The sequence below is a fragment of the Melanerpes formicivorus genome, unplaced genomic scaffold, assembly GCF_026170545.1.
Source record: "Melanerpes formicivorus ecotype bairdi unplaced genomic scaffold, bMelFor1.0.p_v2 SCAF_3, whole genome shotgun sequence".
Classification (NCBI taxonomy): Eukaryota; Metazoa; Chordata; class Aves; order Piciformes; family Picidae; genus Melanerpes; species Melanerpes formicivorus.
Genome location: NW_027142355.1, coordinates 39,691,472 through 39,704,706, shown reverse-complemented (window position 1 = coordinate 39,704,706; position 13,235 = coordinate 39,691,472). Strand labels below are relative to the sequence as shown.

Genomic DNA, 13,235 nt, shown 5'->3' with positions numbered 1-13,235 from the left:
TGCTTTTCGAGGAGCACCTGAGGGAGATGGATTTATTTAGCCTGGAGAAGAGGCAGCTCAGGGGAGACCTTATTGCTGCCTGCAGCTACCTGAAGGGAGGTTGTAGCCCGGTGGGGGTTGGCCTCTTCTCCCAGGCAACCAGGGACAGAAGAAGAGGACACAGTCTCAAGCTTCACCAGGGGAAGTTCAGGCTGGATGTTAGGAAGAAATTCTTCGCAGAAAGAGAGATTGGCCATTAGAATGTGCTGCCCAGGGAGGTGGTGGAGCCACCATTCCTGGAATTGTTTTAAACAAGACTGGATAAGGCACTTGGTGCCATGGTTTAGTTGATTAGATGGTGCTGGGTGATAGGTTGGACTTGATCTCGAAAGTCTTTTCCAACCTGGTTAATTCTGTATTCTGTGATATAATTAATATTGGTTGCATTCATTCAAAATGTGTATTAAATTGAAGTCTAAATAAACTTAGGTGTCTTAGTAATTTCATGATCTGTGTTATGTAATTTTGCACTCTGTTCCATTACATTATTTGCAACTACCTTAGTCATGGGAAACTTGTAACCAGTTGCACAGTATGGTCTCCTAAGTGTTTTGAACTGATCCAAGACACTGCTCTGCTAAAAGGGTTGCCTCACTGCTCTCTTGTAGTCATGCATGATAATGCTGGTACAGAAAAACAGATAAGAAACACAAATGTGCAACCAAGGCAGGAGAAGGCAGTGCCTTTGAGGCAGCAAAGGAATTACATCTGCTTAAACAGACTGTAGAACATCCCTAGGTTCTGTCTCTCCTCTGTAGGGTGTGTGCAGTGTGACTTTCAGTCAGTCAGAACACCCTTAGTCCATGGAAAGACACAACTCTGGCAAAATACTGTCTGGAGAAATGTTGAGTGTGGTATTTTGCACACTTAGAAGCTGCATGGGCAACTCCAGAGGCTAAACAGAGCTTGCCTTGCATGTGTAAGTACAATTCTGTTCCTGAAAGTACAAATTTACTCCTGCTACACCATGGAAGGATAGCTGAAGGTTATGTTGGGTACCTTCTAAGAACTGAATCCTGGGCTGCATCAGAAGTGTGGCTAGCAGGTCGAGGGAGGTGATCCTCCCCCTCTACTCAGCCCTGGTGAGACCCCCCCTGGAGTACTGCCTCCAGTTCTGGAGCCCCTATTACAAGAGGGATGTGGAGGTGCTGGAAGGTGTCCAGAGAAGGGCCACAAGGATGATCAGAGGGCTGGAGCACCTCTCCTATGAGGACAGACTGAAGGAGTTGGGGCTGTTCAGTCTGCAGAAGAGAAGGCTCTGAGGTGACCTAATTGTGGCCTTCCAGTATCTGAAGGGGGCCTAAAGGAAGGCTGGGGAGGGACTTCTCAGGATATCAGGTAGTGATAGGACTAGGGGGAATGGAATGAAGCTGGAGGTGGGGAGATTCAGGCTAGATGTGAGGAGGAAGTTCTTCCCCATGAGAGTGGTGAAACCCTGGAATGAGTTGTCCAGGGAGGTGGTTGAGGCCCCGTCCCTGGGGGTGTTTAAGCCCAGGCTGGATGAGGCTCTGGCCAGGCTGATCTAGTGTGGGGTGTCCCTGCCCATGGCAGGGGGGTTGGAACTAGATGATCCTTGTGGTCCCTTCCAACCCTGAATGAAACTATGAAACTATGAATCCAGGTGGCAAGCTGTCACAATTTCAGGCAAAGCCAATGTTACCTAGGTTTTGGTCTTCCAATAAACTGACCACATAGCTAGCTGCCAGTTACCCTTTTCAAGCCACTTTTGATCTGCTTTGTGTGGACACGTTCTTGTCCAGCTGGGCTGTTGTGTTGGATCGATTAACTCATCAAACTTTTAAATGGGTCAAGCTTTGGGACAGGACCTCATCTATCCATGGCAGCAGGATGCATTCAGTAGGAATGTGTAGTAAGTAAGGAGTGACAAAGTGTTTGGGATCGGTACTCAAGTACGACAACCCCCTTGAGGCATTTTTGCCCCAGCTTTTTGTTTGCCAAACGTTTCACAACTTGTTTTCTCTTGCTTTGAATGTTTCATTTGGAAAAGTTGAGACCACAAAGGAAGCAAAAGCAAAAAGATTTTAATGGTCATGGGTTTACAAATACTGGTCTCTGTGTTTTAATTCTAAATAGCCTGTCATTGCAAAAATCCACTGCACTAAAGCCCTTGTAATTCTCAGTTGAAATGAAAGTCTTGACGGGAAAAGCTTGTCTCAGACTGGAGGAGGAGACAGACTTGATCTTTTTTATATCATCCCCCTGTGTGAAATTAAGGCACAAACAAGGCCAAGTGTCAGGAGGGAAGGTATTTATTAAAGGGTAAAGTGAACAGAACAGAGAAAGAGAGAAAAGGGAGAGAAAAGGGAGAGAGAGGGAGATGGAAAAGGGAGAAACAGAGGGAAAAGAGCAGGAAAGGAATTATTTTATCATCCCCACAGAGGCTTTTCTGTCTTCAGCTGGAGGAGGGAAAGTAAAGAGAAATGTCCCAGGGTTTGTGTTTTGGCTTGTGCTGTCCTCAGCTAGAGGAGGAGTGATGGAAAGAGCTCTGTAATGGTTTTCCCTCCCTCTGTGCAGCCTCCAGAGTGTACTTTGGTGGTGGTGGTGGGACTTCCTGTACTGCTGCTTCCAGGCTGAGCCATGGTGATGTTCCCCCCCATAAGCTGGTATAGCTCAGGGCTTTTATTCAAGTCCTTTTCACCCCAGTTCCCTGCACCCTAGTCCCATTGTCTTCCAGGTGTTCCCTCCAGGGAGTTCTGTGTGCTTGCAGGGATCTGCACTGGGGTGGCCCTCCACCTCCTCTTTGCTTTCTACCTGTCCACACCCCAATACACATCCCTGTGCTTATCAGGCCAGGAGGTGGTGTGTTACATACATAGTCTTTTCACCATGCCCCCCTTCCAGGGTAGCTGCAGTCTTGATGGGTAGAGATGATCCTATCTTTGTTGCATCCCAAGGGTCTCCCACCACACCCCTCCCCAGGCAGCTACTGTCTGGGGAGCAAAGGTGGTTTTATCTTTGTTGATTTACATGTACAGGAGAGGACTCTCTCAGAGCTCAAATAAGCTATTTTGTTTATCTCATGACTGATATATTTCACTTGGTTTGACTCTTTGGAGGAGAAGGTTAGGAATACAAGAAAAACAAACCCCTCAGATATTTGCACAGCTTTACTGAAAACCAAACAGCAACAAGACCAAGAACACAGTATCACACAGTATAACTTAGGTTGGAAAGGACCTCGAGGATCATCTAGTCCAACCTATCAACACAGACCCCATGACTAGTTCTATTAGTCCACACTGGGACTGCCAGATTAGCTACTCAACCTTGCCTCTGTAGGTGGGAAAAAGGCACTTTCTACATTAAAAACACAAATATGCCTGAAAGACTACAAAGGTTTTTCTAACCCAATCCCCTTGTTTTAAGTTAGAGTTAGAATTTTGTGTCATTGTTTATAAACACTTCCCCCAAACCTCCTTAAAGCTTCTTGTGATGGCAGCTCACAGCCTCCCTTTTCTTTAATTAACCTGAAACAGACACAACAACCCCATGCAGTGCTACAGGCTGGGGAGAGAGTGGCTGGAGAGCAGCCTGGCAGAAAGGGACCTGGGGGTACTGGTCGATGGTAGGCTGAACATGAGCCTGCAGTGTGCCCAGGTGGCCAAGAAGGCCAATGGCATCCTGCCCTGTATCAGGAACAGTGTGGCCAGCAGGAGCAGGGAGGTCATTCTGCCCCTGTACTCTGCACTGGTTAGGCCACACCTTGAGTCCTGTGTCCAGTTCTGGGCCCCTCAGTTTAGGAAAGATGTTGACTTGCTGGAACGTGTCCAGAGAAGGGCAACAAAGCTGTGGAGGGGTTTGGAGCACAGCCCTGTGAGGAGAGGCTGAGGGAGCTGGGGTTGCTTAGCCTGGAGAAGAGGAGGCTCAGGGGAGACCTTATTGCTCTCTACAACTACCTGCAGGGAGGTTGTAGACAGGTGGGGGTTGGTCTCTCTTCCCAGCACCAGAACAAGAGGACACAGTCTCAAGCTGCACCAGGGGAGGTTTAGGCTGGATGTTGGGAAGAAGTTCTTCACAGAAAGAGAGACTGGCCATTGAAATGTGCTGCCTGGGGAGGTGGTGGAGTCACCATCATTGGAGGTGTTCAAGAGGGGACTGGACGTGGCACTTGGTTGCATTGTTTAGTTGATTAGTGTTGGGTGATAGGTTTGACTTGGTGATCTCAGAGGTTTTTCCCAGCCTGGTTAAATCTGTTATTCTGCTCTATTCTCTTCAGAGAAAGTTTCTTCAAGTTTTGGGCTGATTTTTTTTCCCCCTGCAATGCAAGCCCATTAATTCTTCTATCCATTGCAGGCAAGGTGAACAAACTGTTCTCTCTGCTTCTTGATGATAGGCTTCTAAAAACCGTGACTGTGCCTACCTTCGATTTTCACCAATTTGGCCTGATCAGGTCCAGCTCCCTCAATCTTTCTTCACAGGTCATGTTTTCTAGAGCTCTGATCTCCCTTTTCTCTCAGGGCTTTTTTCAGACAGTTCATTTCTCTCTTTGAAACCTGATGCCCCATGATGGATACGGTATTCCCGCTCGAGCTTTGCTGTTGCCAAGCAGAGTTGAAGGATTGCTTCCTCTGCTTTGCAGGCTGCTCTCCCATGCATGTCACAGAGCGGCGCTTGCCTTTTTTTTTTGCAGTAGCACAAATTGTGACTCTCTCTCAGCTTGTGATCTGCTGCATCTCCCAGGCTGTCAGTTGGTGTTCCCTCTCCCGAGTGCAGCCCCTTCTGCTTCTCTGTACAGCATTTCAAACCTCTTTTCTGAGCCATCCTCCAGTCTATGAAAATTATTTGAAGTCCTGGCAATGCTTTCCTGTTGCACATTTTGTAGGCTTGGTTAATGTGGTTTCTGTGCTATTGTCTGGGTTCTTAATAAACACTGCATTTTGTAAGGGACCACCAGTTAGCAGATCTTTTTGTTGTTGTTGTTTAAAGAGTCAGTAATAGCTACTCTGGTTATGGTCATTGGAACAGTTTTCACTTTACAGTACTTTGATCTAAACCTTGTTTCCTGAATTTCCTTGAGAAATTATTATATGAAATGGTGTGTCCAAAAATCTTGCTGAAATCCAAATATATGACAACCAGTTGTTTTCCACTGTTATGGATTCTTTCACCCTCCTTACAAGCAAAGCAGACTGACCTGTGATATGCTCTTGAAAAATTCATGTTGACTATTACTCATCTGCTTATCTCCCCATGTTCTGAAATTTTTCACCTTTTTTTTCCAGTGTGTTGGATTTTAGCTCACTCTCTGTAATAAAAGACATGCATATGCTAGCTGGCTGACATACCATCTTTGAGAACTTCTCAGTGACAATGAGTAATAATTCTGAGGTCACTTCCAGCTCTGGAGCCCTCAACACAGAAAGGATGTGGACATGCTGGAGCAGGTCCAGAGGAGGCCCAGGAAAATGATCAAGGGGCTGGGACACCTCTGCTACGAGGGCAGGCTGTGGGAGCTGGGGTTGTTCAGCCTGGAGAAGGGAAGGCTTCAGGGACACCTAATAGCAGCCTTCCAGTACCTGAAGGGGGCCTACAAGTAGGCTGGGGAGGGACCTTTCACAAAGGCCTGCAGCAACAGCATGAGGAACAATGGTTTAAAATGAGAGAAGAGCAGATTTAGGTTGGAACTAGTTCTTTACAGTAAGGGTGATGAGGCTCTGAAACAGGTTGAGGCCCCTTCCCTGGAGATAGTTTCATAGTTTCATTCAGGGTTGGAAGGGACCACAAGGATCATCTAGTTCCAACCCCCCTGCCATGGGCAGGGACACCCCACACTAGATCAGCCTGGCCAGAGCCTCATCCAGCCTGGGCTTAAACACCTCCAGGGACAGGGCCTCGACCACCTCCCTAGACAACACATTCCAGGGTCTCACCACTCTCATGGTGAAGAACCTCCTCCTCACATCTAGCCTGAATCTCCCCACCTCCAGCTTCATTCCATTCCCCCTAGTTCTATCACTATTCAAGATATTCAAGGTGAGGCTTGTCAAGGCTCTGAACAACCTGATGTTGATAATATCCCTGCTTACTGCATGGGGGTTGGACTAGATGACCTTTGAAGGTCCCTTCCAACCCAAACCATTCTATGACTGTATGATTGAGTCATGTGAATTCCCATCCAGAAGTCCTGACTGAAGCATGTTACTCTCACACCAGAAGCCACTCCTCAATTATTTAGGTTGATCTCCTGGAGACAGGGGTGAGGAGGGGGTAATACACATGGAAAAGGAAATGAGAACATTATCTCCACTTTACTGTGCAGTACTCATTTAAGAATGGCTGAAGCTTTCTGAATAATGAATGCATCCCAGTATTTCATGTCGGTGCAAAATGCTGTCTGAAGAGCAGTTACTGTAAAGGAGAACTGAGAAACAGCTATTGGATAAATCATTAAAAACCCAAAGAAAGTAACTAATTTCAAAAGCAAAGTGTGGATTTCTGTTGTGTAGGGTGACTTCCAATTAGGCAAATAAATATTTCATTTTAAAGTTGTCTTCAAAAAGTGGCTAGAATAGCTGTGATACCTTCTCTCTCTCTCTCTCTTTAATGTCTTGCAGCTTTCAGACAGCTGTATAATGGATTACTATGAAAAATACAAGCACAGAATGATCGAGCTCGAAGCCTTTAATATGGTAAAACTTGTTCAGATTAATACTTTTGCCTTGTATGTAGGTGCTGGCCTAGAACAAAGCCCTGTTAAGTTTTTACATGGAGGTGGACTGTCTTACTCCATGGTGTGCAATCTCCAAGACAAAGCAGCTCCCCCTTCCCAAGCTTTGGAGCATATCCTATTCCAAAACTATATTAGGTGTCAGTAAAATAATAAAGTGAACACATGGAAGATTCTTTTTCAAGAGGGACTATTCTGCTGCAAAATGAAATATCAGTCTCCTTTTAAACCTAGGCTGGTCTCCATGCAGTTATTTAATAGAAACTCTTTTTCATTGAAATTCATTATTTCCCTTTTTAAAGTTGCCCTGCTTCCCATAGTGTCATTGTCTTGTTGGACAGTGCCTTGAAACCAAGTAAATAACATCATTTCCTCTCTTGATGGCATGCCATGTGGTTTGGGGTTTTTTCTGATCTCAAAGATAATCTGTTTTGAAGATGGCCATCCCAGAGGGAAAATGGGCAAGGTAATGTTTGTCCAACAGGACCTCTGGAAAATGATTGACCCTCATAGTATCATAGAGTGGGTGCTGTTTGGGTGGGTTGGATTGGTTGATGGGTTGGACACGATGATCTTGAAGGTCTCTTCCAACCTGGTTTGGTTTATTCTAATAAAGGTTATTCTAATAAACAGTAGTTTATTCTAATAGTATCACAGTATCAGTCAGAGTTGGAAGGGACCACAAGGATCATCCAGTTCCAACCCCCCTGCAATGTGCAGGGACACCCCACACTAGATCAGCCTGGCCAGAGCCTTCCTGGGGTTTTCAGTGGAAGTGTAACCATTTGGGAGTGTGTTGTCTGTCTGTCCCAAGTTTGTGGTAGCATCTGATCTTCCTTTCAGCTGAAGGTTGTTCTGGCTCCCTGCATAGAAGTTTTGATACTTCTGGATCGTCTTTGCTACCTCAAGGAGCAGGTAATTTTTTTTTTGTGCCTTGTATTTTTATGATACCTAAAGGCTGCAGCAGTGAAATGAGACTATTTCAGCCCATTTATTACTGTGCAGACCAGGAGTCTCTGCTGCAGAGTTATTATTCTCATCGTATCTGCAAAAGAGTAAACATTCATTCCATTTAGCATAAACATATGCCAGGCAGATGTTCTGATTTCCAGCAAAGCAGCAACAGTAAAGTTTATGTCCTTTTAATTGTATGGTAATTGCCAGTCAATAGGCAGTAAAAAATAATTAAATATGCAGCAGCTCTCATGTTATCCCACAGATTGTTATATTTAACCATTAAAAACAGCCTTAGACAGGCTGAACAAACATTGTGCTCTACCAGTTAGATGCTTCCAAACAATAGGTGTTGGAACATGTAATCCAAGGATTTTTTTTAATTAGGTCCAAAATGTTTATGGTTTCCTTTTACTGTTTCTTAATTAAGATCAATGATGAGAGAGGGTGCACTTTTTTCCAGCTGTATGGGTCAGCTGGGGTGTATTTGACTGGCATGCAGTATGGATGTGTTTCACAAGTACAGACCTGGGATGTAATAAGCGACTGCTTCCACATTTACTCCATAATGATTTATGCTGCAGCCTTTCTTCTCACACTCATTTTCAGCTTGGCCTGTTTAACTCACAAGCAGCAGTCACACTTTCTAAGCACCCTTAAAGACTTTTTTTGGCTAAACAAACATTTGCCAGGAGGAAATGGTAGCATCTTCCTGATTCTGCTCTGGGCCAAAGTCAAAATAAAAAGGCTGAAATAAAGATTAAACTCATTTGTGTCAATAGCTCTGGGGTTTCCACCATAAACCTTTCATTTTAGCAGCTTCATTTTACCACAGGTAAAACTTCACTTTGTTCTTGGAACAACTGAGCTGTAGTGCCTGTATGCTTTTGTTCTCCCTGGTATTGTTACAGAAGGGCAATTTGAAATGGTTAACTGATGGTGTATTTAATACTATTTAAATAAGGCTGTACTTTCCCAAATGCCAACAAGTTATAAATCACTTAGAGATCTGCAGGGCTGCTAACCCAGGAGATCAGACTTGCTGCATTTAGCCCTAATTTACCTTCCCTCAATGTAATATGTGCATTGATTTAATCTTGTGCTGGTTCATTCAACAAAATGGATTTAAGGAAGGGGAGAAAAAAACCCTAGAAGTTATAGAAGCCATATGCAACGTGAAGACCAGATCCAGCTGGCCTGGTTCATTTGAAGTCAGTTGATTAGCTTCAGTAGTAGAATGTGCTGCATAAAACGAGTGGGACCTGATCCTAAATTTCTTTGCTCTGGTGCAACCAAAAGCAACAAGCTGTATTGATGAAGGGGGTGGTAATCATTTAACAGTGCCAGAAATAATGTAATGAGTTTAAAATACATCCTGGTTTGGGTGTCCTTTTTTTCCCACAACAAACTTCCTGTGATTTTCTTCTTAGGTAAATGTGTTTCCCTGCTTTGCATTAAGGACTTTTTTGTTGCTGGGGGTTTTGGTGTTGTTCAGTTTTGTGTTTCAAAACATGGGCCAATTACCATATCTTAGCTTTTCACTCAAATGAATTTTTATGTGCTTCAACCCTACATCATTTTACAGGACAGCCTTGCCTGGTCTGGACTTGTGAAGTTATTTGATCCGGTGAAGTCCCCCAGATGCTACGCAGTTATTGCTCTGAAGGAACGCTCGCAGTTTTAAGGAGAAGCAAACTGCAGAGAGGCTGAAAGCCCTGAGCTGATACTGCTCTTTCCTCACTTCTATCCTGTGATTTTTGTTTTAAATTGATCCTTTCAAGGACACTGCTTGTCAGCTGCAAAAGTGAAAAGTGCATTGACCCTTAGACTCGTGAGGAATAAATATCTCCTTCATAAATACTTCCTTATGTCAGTTATTAAACCATGTTGAACATCTGGAGTCATTACAAGAGTTACAACCTGCATTGTGTGATCATTATTTTGAATTCATTTTTAATGTTTCTTCTTTTTAAGGTGTTATGCTCTGTATCAATACCTCTTCTCTCAGTATTTCTCATTCACAAGATGATACCTTCTCAATTTTTGCCAGTGGCTGGCACCAGCAGTCTCAGGCTAGCCTCAGCTTTTTCTTCTTGCACTCAGATGGTGCTGGTTTAAACAGAAAAATAACCTGCACTGTGAACAGGAGGTTCACAGACTAAATAGGATCTTTGTACTTCCCTGTTCTCCAGGTCATTAGGACCAGCTTGTTTATCATAGTATCAGTCGGGGTTGGAAGGGACCACAAGGATCATCTAGTTCCAACCCCCCTGCCATGGGCAGGGACACCCCACACTAGATCAGCCTGGCCAGAGCCTCATCCAGCCTGGTCTTAAACGCCTCCAGGCATGGGGCCTCGACCACCTCCCTGGACAACCCATTCCAGGGCTTCACCACTCTCATGCTGAAGAACTTCCTCCTCACCTCCAGCCTGCATCTCCCCACCTCCAGCTTCATTCCATTCCCCCTAGTCCTATCACTACCTGAGATCCTGAGCAGTCCTTCCCCAGCCTTCCTCTAGGCCCCCTTCAGATACTGGAAGGCCACAATGAGGTCACCTTGGAGCCTTCTCTTCTGCAGACTGAACAGCCCCAACTCCTTCAGTCTGTCCTCATAGGAGAGGTGCTCCAGCCCTCTGATCATCCTCGTGGCCCTCCTCTGGAAGTGAGAGCAACCCGGAAGAGCTTAGGTAGTAGTTACCTTCAAAAAGCAGTTTTGTATTAACCTCTTCTTCCTTCAGGTATCTTCCTGGTTGACAGTTGCTCTGAAAGAAAAAAAACCATAACTGTTCAGTCCAGGGAGAGATTTCCCAGTGCTGAAGAATCAGATGCCCAGCTAGGGTTCACTCTGGATTGTAATCAGAAAGTTGTTGTCTGGCCCAAGTGTGTAAGGCACAAATAATGTGATACCCAAGTGAATGGAAACTTGCTAGGCAGTTTCTCCTTGGCTGTACTGCACTCCTGGATGGGACATTTATTCATTGGTGCCTTTGTCTTGGTGGGTTGCCTAATTAAACTTGCAGATTTTCCATCAAATAAAAAAGATGAAGGTTTCTCTTCTAAGTTCCTGGTGGGAATGAATGGATACAAGCTCTTCAGGAGAGACAGGCAGGAGAGAAGAGGAGGGAATGTTGCCCACTGTATCAATGACCAGATTGAGTCCATAGAAGTCCATCTGGGGAAGGATGAAAAACTGTCTGAGAGCTTGGGTCAGGATTAAAGGGAAAGCAGGGGGAGGTGATGTCATAGCGGGGAGTCTGCTACAGACCATCTGATCAGGAAGACAAGTGGATGAGGCCCTCTGTAGACAGATAAGAACAGATTCACAAGCCCAGATCCTCATGGGGGACTTCAGCCACACAGATATCTGATGGAAGATCAACACAGCAAGGCACCAGAGGTGCAGAAGATTCCTGGGATACATTGATAATAATTTCCTCCTCCAACTGGCAGAGGAGCCAACAAGCTGTGCTGGACCTTGTTCTCACCAATGAGGAGGAGCTGATCTCATGGGTAATCTTGACTGCAAAGACCATGAAATGGTTTAATTGATGATCCTTAGGACAACAAGGGGAGTGCATTGCAAGTCTGGACTTCAGGAGAGCAGACTTTAAACTCCTCAAGGACCTTCTTAATAGGGTACCAAGGGGTAAAGCCCTGGAGACAAGAGGGACCCAAGAAAGCTGGATAATACTGAAGGATGACCTCCTCCAAGCCCAGAAGCAGTGCATCTCAAAAAAGAGGAAGGTTGGCAAGAATGCCAGGAGGCCTGCATGGATGAAGAGGAAGCTCCTGGACACTACTAGCTGCCAAACGCAAGCCTTTGGAGGGTGGAAACAGTCTCCAGAGGAGACTCCACAACCTCTGGTGCACTGGTTAGGCTGCACCTCAAGTACTGTGTCCAGTTCTGGGGCCCTCAGTTTAGGAAGGAGGTTGACTTGCTGGAACGAGTCCAGAGAAGGGCAACAAAGTTGGTGAGGGGCTTGGAACACAAGCCCTATGAGGAGACACTGAGGGAGCTGGGGTTGCTTAGCCTGGAGAAGAGGTTTAGCTTGGATGTTGGGAAGAAGTTCTATACAGAGAGAGAGATTGCCCATTGGAATGGGCTGCTTGGGGAGGTGGTGGAGTCTCCATCATTGGAGGTGTTCAGAAGGAGACTTGATGGGGTGCTTGGTGCTATGGGTTAGTTGTTTAGGTGGGTTGGATTGGTTGGTGGGTTGGACATGATGATCTTGAAGGTCTCTTCCAACCTGGTTTATTCTATGTATTCTATGTATTCTCTCTGGGCAGCCCATGCTGTTGGAAAAATTGACTTGGGAATGAAATTGCCTTTGTAGTGTTATGAACTGATTCTTGTGCTTTTTCAGACCAAATGAAAAGAAAACACCAAACAGCAAACACACCCCACCCCATCCCCCAAAAAAGGACAAAAAGTGAAAATCCAGGCATATCTGATGTCCAAAGAAAGGAAGCAGAGTTTTACACTGGGAGCAAGTGCTTAAAAACATCTTGTTGAGGCCTCAAAGTATTCATTTCAGCAGGCCTCAGGTGACTCACATTGAGCACAGTTCAAATTACAATTGGTGTATAGGACATTGCTAGTTTTCATAGTTTCATAATTTCATTCAGGGTTGGAAGGGACCACAAGGATCATCTAGTTCCAACCCCCCTGCCATGGGCAGGGACACCCTACACTAGATCAGGCTGGCCAGAGCTGTTTTGTGTGATGTTTTAATGTGTGCAAATCATAGGTTCATAGGATGGTTTGGATTGGAAGGGACCTTAAAGATCATCGAGTCCTGACCCTCCTGCCATGGGCAGGGACACCTTCCACCAGCCCAGGTTTCTCAAGGCCTCATCCAGCCTGGCCTTGAACACCTTTAGGGAAGAGGCATCCATGACCTCCCTGGGCAGCCTGTTCCAGTGTCTCACCACCCCTACCTTAAAGAATGTCTTTCAAATATCTAATCTAAATCTGCCCTCCTCAAACTCCAGTCCATTCCCTCTTGTCCTATCACAGTGTAATGCTGTCTAAATTCCCAGTTTTTATCACTGTCTTAAGAAGACGTTTGCAACAGTTTAGAGTAATGAGCACATCTCCAGGATTAGCCCAAGTTCTCTTCCACTGATTCAAAACGGTCTGGATAAATTTGCATGCCCCCCAGCAACTTTTCAGGCTCTTTCAGTACTTTTCATGCACTTTGTAGTCTCTGCAGGCAAAGACAGAGGCAATGTGCTTCTTAGCTTCTTAGAATAATAACTGTCAAGAGGTTTCTGTGACAAGTTTTCCTTCAGCAAAGTCAGTTCCTGTCTGCTCTCAAAGCTGTTTTGAAGCTGTGGATGCCTGAATACCTGTGAGTTGTTGTTTATGTAATGGAAAAATCCCTGACAGTAATTAGGATGAGTAAAATGATTTTTCTTTGTGGTTATTGCCAGAAGTTCTTCCATGATGTAAGCCGTATCCTAAAAAATGATGAAGCCTTTTTGATATCAGATAATCTCCATTTTCTTTCAGTGTGACAGAGAGCTATCTGTCTTGATACGCTCCCTAAGGA

The 13,235-nt window shown here is 45.1% G+C and overlaps 1 protein-coding gene across 5 annotated transcripts in view; it reads left to right on the top strand.

The window, feature by feature from the left end:
- METTL25 (methyltransferase like 25) overlaps nucleotides 1–11,606 on the top strand; it is a 90,973-nt gene extending 79,367 nt beyond the window's left edge. For all 5 annotated transcript variants that reach the window (XM_068170533.1, XM_068170538.1, XM_068170530.1 and 2 more), the window contains 3 exons: nucleotides 6,615–6,689; nucleotides 7,571–7,642; nucleotides 9,267–11,606. In XM_068170533.1, the coding sequence (XP_068026634.1) occupies nucleotides 6,615–6,689; nucleotides 7,571–7,642; nucleotides 9,267–9,365 (246 nt within the window). In that variant the 3' untranslated portion in view covers nucleotides 9,366–11,606. The remainder of the gene's footprint in view (nucleotides 1–6,614; nucleotides 6,690–7,570; nucleotides 7,643–9,266) is intronic.
- Nucleotides 11,607–13,235: the final 1,629 nt, after the last annotated feature.